The following is a 9,137-nucleotide window of genomic DNA, read 5'->3' as shown; positions in this document are numbered from 1 at the left end:
TTAGATGTATACATATCCTGGAAACAAGAATCATGCAGGGAAACTAACATTACCCCCCCCTCCCCCTCCACAATACTCAAGCCAACACAAAAAGCTCCTTCCCTACAGGACAGTGTGGGGGGAGGGGGGGGGGGGGGGGGGTTACGCTTAGAGGGTGATGGGGTGCAGAGATTATTGAGGGGTGACCTGTTTAAAATGGGCTTAAAGTCATTAAAGGAAACACTCAAAGTCAGTAGTAGTAGTATTAGTTTTTTTAATTAAAATTTAAATGAAGCAACTTTAAATAAAATAAACAATTATAAAAAACAATATCTTTCGTTATATTATTATATTATAGTCCGTTAAATAATCTTACATTGGAGTAGGAGCATACATACGAATTAAGAACATTATTATTTTTCTGATAAATATCAATACAATATTGTGAATATATATAGAACAAAAGTCCTCCAGTTAGTGGATAACAATTAATATTAAGTTAATTTAAGTACAAGAATGAGTTGTTTGCTACAGTGGCAGAGAAGAGAAATAAATAAACCCTCACTCTGCTTTCAAGTAATGTTAGGTCAGGAGTTGGCACCCTTGACTATCAACAGCAGGCACCTTGGGTTCGCCGTGTGGAATTTGTGTGCAATCATGAGAGTGTATTTTGGCTGAGTCCCTGCAGCCACTCCAGCACAGTGTCCAGTTCTCCAACAGCCTTCTTTGCAGCTTGGTTCATGTCCAGCTGCTCGATGCCAAGAAACGACAGAGAGAACAATGGATTTAATGATGAGCATAACTGAATGCAAGTTTCATTCTTAACAGATTTTAAAACTATTTTGAATTTGTGCACTTTGTAGCATTTTTAGTAACACACAGAACTAAATATTCATATTGATAGGATTTTTATTTGTTTGCTGGCTTTATTTTTGTTTCATCATCACTGCTGTGTGAAGGTCTGTGTACCATGAGATGCTTTTCATTCCCACCTTGTTGAACTCAGCAATCACAGAGTCAATCTTTCTCTGTGTGTCCTCTTCACAGTTGCAGTGCTGCACAGAACATAGAATCATCAATAAAACGTATCTATATTTTCAATTGAAGCGCCTTTTCTTTTCATTGGACAGAGTAATTCAACGTACACATTCACGTATGTCTCTTCGGATGCTGAAAAAAGCGTTGGCCAGAGCGCTGGAGCAGCGTTGATGCTGCGGCTGAGAAGAGGCGTAGTTGCTGAACACCCTCTCGATGTAGAAACGTAGCACAAGACGCACAAAACAGCACGTCTGACCATCCTGATGGAGACACTGTAAGGTCAGATTCAAGCACACATTCTCATTCACTGTATTCCATCGGGAGAAAGACCCACCTGAATGTTCGTCATCAATGATTTGTCCAGAAGTTTGACTCCGATATCAGTGTCACTCTCTATCTGTAATGCAAAGACCAGGAAAGAGAAGTGAGAATGTGTCCTCACGTACAGAGGTCACAACCAACCTTCCCCGATCCTTTTCTTCAGTAAAGCTTTCCTGTGTTCAGGCTGCTGGATTTGTTGATTTCTATTATTTATTTGGTGTCAAACTTAAAACTCACCACATCTAATCGTATGTCATTGTAATATTGGCGCAGTTCATGTATGTGAACATTGACAGAACAGCTGGCTAAGCTCAGGGTTCGGCTCTCCGCGAGAGGACTCAGACTGGTGAGCAGGAGGAGCAGCATCTTCATCATCATGGTGGTCTAGTTGGAGAGCTAACAGAAACATTGACTTTGTTAAAATATCGCCAGATAAATCACTGAGAATTGTATCTAGCAACAGATCCAATGGATTACTGCAATGATTATGCTTTTAAGGTATGGTAAGTTTATCAACAAAGCAATATATTTATGATCAATTTAGTCAATTAAACATAAAAGAAAATAGCCAAATGCCCATCACAATTTCTAGGTGATGTATTTGTAATTCTTTTTTTATCTTGTCTTGCTGCTCAATTTATAATCCAAAAATTGCAAAGGAAAAAATAGAAAAACGCATCTAATTTCAGAAGCTGCAGTCCACAAAAGTTTACAAAAGTCTACAAAATGTTTCCCCAATAAACAAGTTATCTACTGATTAATAAAAGTTTTAATTAAAGTTGATAAGATGACATTCCAGTGGTTCAATATAGCATATAGGTAACTGTTTATTTTAAACATTTGACATAGACTCAAACATGACATGAATTGGCATATAATCCATCATCCTACTGTATTTTCTTAATGTAAGTCTCACCTTTGTGTGTGCTATTCAGATGAAGAGTCTTGGGAGAAATGTGCCTGTGTATCTCCATCCTGCCTGCTCTTATAGTGGAGTAAGGGGGAATTTACCACACATACGCACTCATGCTTGTGTACTAGCACACTAATTGCTTTACAGGAGGAGGAAACGTGCTGAATAGAAGAAGAGAAGGACATATTTTCTCATCCTGTGTGGTGTGTTCATTGCAGAGAAAATGCTTTGCCTACAGTGGTGTCATTTGTGACATCACTCCTGTCAGACAAGTCCTGATCGGAAACACCTACCGGACCTGCTCACCTGGCCAGGTTAACTCTTATTGACAACGGTGTTGAGAAAAAGCAAGCAGGGAAGTACGATGAAAAACAGGAATTACCTCAGTTAATGTAAAAGAATAAAGAGAAGGGAGAGAAATTCCAGATTCCACACTCGGAGGTGATAAAAGTAGTCACCAGAATTTCCAAGCTGGGAAATGCATTGTGATTGTTTGTAAAACCACTAGATGTCACCACAAAGCATTTGGAACATGGAAACTTTTAAAATGATTCAATTCACAATTCTGCTCACCCGATACGATCCCGTCAGCAGTTGGTCTCTTGAACCAAGTCTGTGTCCCCCAGTGACCCAAATCCTTCATGTGTGGCAATAAATGGCTTCTGGTTCAGATACAATTTTACTACATTCATACAAATTATTATTATTACATATTATATAATATAATATAATATATTATATTATTAATATATTATATTATATTTCTTCTGAGATTGAGTCCCAGCCAAACTGTCTTAAAACAAACACAAAAAAGCGGCAAGTCAGCAGTGGACAAGGTAACATCTTACAGTGTTATACACCCCTTAAGATGCTTGCAGTTGGTATCAGTTGAAACAAAGATTTTTAAAACTTTCTTTTTAGAACTTTTTGTATTGAATACAAATATATCTCATAGTTTTCCAACATCAGTGGTCTGTTTATTTTTTTTAAATTCATGTTTACTGTCATGGACAACTTGTGAAAATACATAGTGTTCAAAAACTCCAGAGGATACTTCAAAAATAAAATGGACAAAATCTAAAATAATCAAGTGCAATCAAATGATGAAAGAAAAAGGTTTTATTTTTCGTTATTTGTACAAAGCTTCCTTATACAGAAGAATAATATACAGAGGAATAAGAATACAAATAATACAATGACATTTTTACACAAAGTACCTTGAAAATCACAGGCACATTTGGGACAGTCTCAACTACATGGTAGTTATGTTTTAAAATGGTTCTTCTGACATCCACTCCAGCTCTGTTGTCCTTTGTGGCAACTCGGTCACATCTGCTATTGAACATAACTACCCTCGACACGTGTGTAGCACTTCTGTCAATGTACCTGCATTTTCAGGCGTTACTCATTCCAGGTGTTTTTTGGCATTGTATTACTATAAACAAAAAATGACTGAAATGTAAAATCTGTCAACAATGTGAGTTGATTTATTAAAGCTGCACAGTTTTGTTTAACCTTTATTTGTCCCTCTATCAATAATGCAGTTGCAAGTTGCAAGCTTTGACTTTCCTTTTGCACACATGTGTGTGTGTGTGTATCCTGTAGGTGTGTTGTTGTGTGCGTGCATGCATGCGTTCATAACCTCGGGCCTTTAGGCAGGGAGTTCCTAAATGACGATAGAGTGGAGTTGTTTGAAGCACATGATGACATCCAAAGGGATGGGGGGGCTCAGCTGATTTCCGTCCAAACGCAGGTACCTGACGCAGCAGAATAGTTGCTTAACATGTCAATACTAATGACAACTTATTTTGAACAAACAATGGAATCCTGGGTGTCAATGTGTTGGTATTGTTGAGTGCCAAGTTGTGACATACTGTGACGTACCTTAGACTGGGCACCAGACTCAGATCGCTTGGGTCGGCCTGCAGGCTGTAAGGACAGATCTGGGTGCCATTGATGCCTGCCAGGAAAACACACAGTTATTAATGTCAAGTCCGGAAATGGTGCTCACGCAAATAATTGAAGAGTGTTTGTTTGTTTTGCAATTTTCAAAACTGAGCAAGCAAAGAAATGTGGTCATGTAGAATAGCAGTGATAAACAAATGAGGATAAATAACTTACAGAACAGACAACAAGGAGAAATTAATAAAGCACAATTTCATTAAGAAACACCTTAATATGTGAAGGATCATTTAAAAACGTATTAGTGACTCTGCATCTGTAGCATCGCTTTGTGGCCCTGCCAGTCTATAACAGGCTGGACAAAGGCAGTTTTCTGACTCCAATAGGAATGTGACTCATTAAAAGCAACTCAAAAAGTGACAATGTTTGCCAATAATTTTGCTTGAATTTGATGTTCAGAGCTTGTCATGTGTTCATTGTGTTTCTTTAATAATATGTTACGGTACTTGTTTTAAAGATCTTGTAGTCCACAGACTCATTGAAACATATAATAAAGATGTTGAATCTCAAAACTTCACACCTATTTTATATTTTTGAATGTGAATGATTTTAAAATAAGATGAGATCATCCTTTATCAATCCAGAAGCAATGCGTATTTATCTTTGAATTGGCAGTGACTTAATTGAAATTAAATTTTGACTCAACCTAAAGAATTTTGCACACAATTAATCTTAGAAGTTGAAAAGCAGCCTCACATTAAAAGTCCCGATATTTAAACTAATGTTCTTCCAATAGGGGATATGTTCGACCTCCTGAGACAGCCTCATTTCTTCACACACCGCATACCCTCCATCACATAAACATTGACATACCTCACGAATTCATGAAGATTCTCTATACGGGACTCTGAGCCTCATTTTAGTAGCAAATTTTTGAGAAAGAAGGAACTTGCATGCATTTCCTCTGAAGAGAACTGTGTGGAGGCAATAGATATGATCTGAATATCGTATTGTATAACTTCAAAATGGTTGCATGCCGACACTACTTACTTTCAATGGAGTTGTGGTTTAGGTGCAGGTGCTCCAGGCGACCGTTGAAGAGAGGAATAGAAGTAATCTGGTTGTGGGACAGTTGCAGGTCCAGCAGGGTGGTTATGTTGAACACATATTTAGGAAGTCCTTTATCACTCAGCTGGTTGTAGTTCAGCCTCACAAACGCCAGGTGGTGCAAGCCTCTGAAGTAGTCTCTGAACCATGATGGAAAAAACAAGTGAAAACATTTGATCCAACCAGTGCTTTATAATGACTGCAGTGCATGTATTCATGTGTCTTCATCAGTTATGTGACAACGTGAGCACTGTGTACTTGCTTTGGGACGTCATCTATGCGGTTCTTGTCCAGATACAGCTGTATGAGGTTATTGGGTATGCCAGCAGGCATCTTTTTCAGGACGTTGTGAGCCAGGTTGAGTTGCATGAGGCTCTTTAAGTCCTTAAACGTGTTTTTTTCCAGATCACTGTCACTCAGCTGAAAGAAAAGTCATCATACATTGATATTAGATATTATATTTATCAGGAATGCTGAGTCTGCTTATACCTAAACTGCAGATTAAATGGTCACTAAGGGGTTACTTTACTTGGTTGGGGGTTTACCTGGTTGTGGTACAGGTCGAGAAGCGTCAGGTTACCCATCTTGTTGAAGGCGCCAGCAGGGACCTTAGAAATACTATTTCTACCTAGGCGGAGTTGTTCTAGGCTTGCTGGGAGACCAGAAGGGACCTCTTTCAGGTGGTTACGCTGCACATAGAGGTATAGCAGAGATGGGATCTTCTCAAACACCTTTACAAGAGATAGATGCAGAGAACAGATCTTTAGACAGTTTTATGTATTCAACTGATGAATATTCATTAAGGAAACTTCATGACCTTTTTGTCTATTCGATGAATGCGGTTATTTGCCAAATTAATCCAACGGATCTCAGTGGCGTTGACGAACGATTCTGCCGTCACTTCTGAGATGTAGTTGTTCTGCAGGTACAAGTAGTGTGTTCTAGATGGGATGACAGGGATTGCACGGATGTTGTGGTTCTCACAGTTGAGAGCATTGGGATGGCTCGGGTTGCATGTACACTCTCGGGGGCAGTCAGGAAACACAGAAGGTGGGCCCAGGATGGGAGGGGGGAAGTCTGTCGGCTCCTGGGGCTCTGGCTGAGCGGAAACAGCAGGCTGGGGGACAGAAGGCTTCCCGACCGCTGCTGGGCGCCTGATGGGCTTCTTTTGCCGAGATCTCTGTGTGAACACTCCCCCCATCAATAGGAGCAGAACCAATGCAGAGAAGAGTCCCACGCCGGCCTTCATTGTCCTATGACAGAGCATGAAACGGAGGTAGATGATTTAACCGTATCAACAGTTACATGGATGAAGAGACAGATAGAAGCCTCCCAACAACACACCGTCTGTACTTTGATTCTGCTTGTAAGCTAATGAAGTCAAATCAAAAAACTTAATTTTTTTACTGGCAGTAAAAATATTCCAAAATCCAATTCCAAGTTGTTTTGAGAAAACATTTTTCGGGTTTGAGCTGGCCAAGTAATATCTGGACAAACAGCCTGACTTTTGATTAAATATTGCTACCTAATGTTGCTCTTATCAAACAGGAAATGTTGCTATGCAGAACTTCAGTGTCCTGTTGACCTGGACATATTTAGAATATGAACACTAAAGAGTTGCCTGGTTTAAGTTTTTATACACTCTTTGAAGTCCTGACTGAGGAAAGTATGTATATTGATACCTTGAATCGAATAGTCATTGCCATAGTGTCAAAGTGACATGAAGTAATATTTAATTCCAGCTTGTACAAATGTTAAGATAAAGGTGGGTTACGGATACAACTGCATGAGAGTGAGAAGGAAAACAAGTTGTTTTGTTTATTCAAATCCAAAGGGGGGGGGGGGCAGGGGATATTGGTACAGGAAATTAGAAATTATGAGGGAGAGGAAAGGAAAGGAAAGTTTTTGGGATAAAGACTCTATTGTCAGTACTGGTCCAGAGGGAGAGATCTGGATCAACTGCAGGTCTGGTAGATTAAGGCTCTTTGACCCAGGAGACGTCCAAAGAAAATAAAATCCCAATGAGACTCCTGTGTAAGCAATAAGCATATTTTAAACCATTGCGAAGGCAAGGTCTTGCAAGCAAATGTAAAGCCACGAATATGTTTAGGCTCCAACTGACATGTATTTGAATGGTATCTGAATGAGGCTGAGAGAAACAAGTTCTGCCTGGAAAAATCCATCAGAATTTTTGTCTGACGCTGATCTCTGGCACTGCCGTTCCTTTTCCATCTCAGCTACCCAGAGCCTCCCAGGCCCTGGTTCGAAACTGGAAGCAGTTCTCCTTCCCCTCTTGCTGCTGAAGTCATAACAAGAAGTCTGGCAACCAACTACAGAGGCAAAGTTATGGATAGCTGACTCTGATTGGTCTGTTATTTCAGACCTGATTAGGCAGATATGATCAGTATGAGAACGACACAGTGGGTCCGAGATCATCACAAAGATTCACATTACAAATGACTGTAATTAACTTATCAGTAACAATTATTGACTACTTCATTTGTACTTTAAACCCCACAACATATGGTTACATTCGATTGGATCCTTCTTTAAAAACCCACGCAATTCAGCAGTTGTCCTGAAGCGTTTGGTTTGTCAAAGAGTGATTAGCAAAAATGTGATTTGATCGAAAGCTCCACAACAGCTGCTAAATGGGAGGGATTTCTTTCAACTACTTACGTAAAAGTTCTCTTGAGATGTCAACATATTTCAGGACTTTTTAAAAACAACAACATAGGCCTCTTTCAACTTGGGTGTCTGTTGTCTGTGGTGAGCCCTTTTCAATGTATTTATTCCTTTTGCTGTTACATGCACCTTTAATGCTTTGAACTGAAAATGATCAGCACTAGTGCTGTTCTTACAAAACAGTACTGTTTTGTAAGAACAGCCACGTCACGCACATCGGAATCCAGCGATCTAAACTCTAAGATTAGAATTCCAATTCTCACAAAAATCTCCAAATAACATAAACAACACAATGCCCACATAAAAACAGCATATTCTGATTGTCAACAAATCATCCTCTGTAAAACTTACTTTATTTAAAGGCAGTTAAGTCCACCATAACTTATAAATATGGTCTTAATGTTAGAAATGCTTTGTAAACATGCCCTGGAAAAGTGATAATTACTAAAGTATTTGTCCTCCTTATGAAACCCTCATTAGACTGCCAAAACATTTCCTCGTGCGGGTGGAGCGGTGATGGGGTTAGAAGCTACAATGACAATAACAACAGATTAATATGTTTATAAGCCAATTCAAATAAAATTACACTAATTTTAAACTAATAAATTGAGAGTAAAAAGACTCACTTCCCACTTGAATCTGTTCTCCTGTATGACTGGATGCAGTCATTACTGCATCGGCCAGTTTCACCTAAATCAACAGCTCTTTTACTTTTACAATATTCACACTTTTTTTGTAAGTTCTCCCATTACAGTGATGAAGAAAAAGAAAAGGTTCCATTTAGTTTTCTCCATTGTTTAACCACAATCCTGAACTACACTCAGTAGAAACATGAATTATTCTAACAACAAAAACAAATCATTTTGAAACCACTCAAGGATCCACTTGACAAAAAAAAAGATTCTTGGCTATCAGCCAGAAACAGCAACTTTTCAGGAGTAAACAAATGCACAGAGGCGGTTCTGGCTCTGCTTCACACACCACCCCAATCCTGCCGGGATTCTTATCTTATTGATTATGATCCATCTGAAACAGTCCGTCTTGGAAACAGCAAATAAAGTTTCTTACCTGCCTCAGGTACCTGCCCTCTTTTGTCAACTCAAGAGTTTTGTGTCTTTTCTTCTCTGCCTCTCACATTCTTTTCCTTCCCCTCCCTCTTGCTCTGTTTCCCTCGGCCCTAACCCCCCCCCCC

At 39.3% G+C, this 9,137-nt stretch overlaps 2 protein-coding genes across 2 annotated transcripts; both read right to left on the bottom strand.

Annotated features, from left to right (window-relative positions):
• Window positions 1-272: 272 nt before the first annotated feature.
• Window positions 273-1,728, bottom strand: il19l (interleukin 19 like). The gene is made up of 5 exons (XM_040204797.2): window positions 1,576-1,728; window positions 1,352-1,414; window positions 1,125-1,277; window positions 972-1,034; window positions 273-727 (listed from the first exon to the last, which is right to left on the bottom strand). Exons 1-5 carry the CDS (start codon window positions 1,714-1,716, stop codon window positions 635-637), a joined length of 513 nt encoding a protein of 170 aa, XP_040060731.1. The 5' UTR covers window positions 1,717-1,728; the 3' UTR covers window positions 273-634.
• A 1,624-nt stretch (window positions 1,729-3,352) lies between these two features.
• On the bottom strand, window positions 3,353-9,137 carry prelp (proline/arginine-rich end leucine-rich repeat protein). Its single transcript, XM_040204795.2, has 7 exons — window positions 9,014-9,137; window positions 6,078-6,513; window positions 5,806-5,991; window positions 5,523-5,680; window positions 5,204-5,400; window positions 4,136-4,211; window positions 3,353-4,008 (listed from the first exon to the last, which is right to left on the bottom strand). The coding sequence occupies exons 2-7, from the start codon at window positions 6,507-6,509 to the stop codon at window positions 3,918-3,920; spliced, it is 1,140 nt and encodes a 379-aa protein (XP_040060729.2). The 5' UTR covers window positions 6,510-6,513; window positions 9,014-9,137; the 3' UTR covers window positions 3,353-3,917.

Source organism: Gasterosteus aculeatus, chromosome 17 (genome assembly GCF_964276395.1).
Source record: "Gasterosteus aculeatus chromosome 17, fGasAcu3.hap1.1, whole genome shotgun sequence".
Lineage (NCBI taxonomy): Eukaryota > Metazoa > Chordata > Actinopteri > Perciformes > Gasterosteidae > Gasterosteus > Gasterosteus aculeatus.
This window is presented reverse-complemented; position numbering and strand designations above follow the sequence as displayed.

Coding starts and splice junctions, on each gene's coding strand:
- prelp (XM_040204795.2), bottom strand. CDS start 6,509: ATGAAGGCCGGCGTGGGACTCTTCTCTGCATTGGTTCTGCTCCTATTG. Junction 5,681..5,805: donor TCGACCTGTACCACAACCAG/GTAAACCCCCAA, acceptor CTTTTCTTTCAG/CTGAGTGACAGTGATCTGGA. Junction 4,212..5,203: donor AAACCACAACTCCATTGAAA/GTAAGTAGTGTC, acceptor TTTTCCTGGCAG/GCATCAATGGCACCCAGATC.
- il19l (XM_040204797.2), bottom strand. CDS start 1,716: ATGATGATGAAGATGCTGCTCCTCCTGCTCACCAGTCTGAGTCCTCTC. Junction 1,415..1,575: donor ATGACATACGATTAGATGTG/GTGAGTTTTAAG, acceptor TTTGCATTACAG/ATAGAGAGTGACACTGATAT. Junction 728..971: donor TGATTGCTGAGTTCAACAAG/GTGGGAATGAAA, acceptor GGCATCGAGCAG/CTGGACATGAACCAAGCTGC.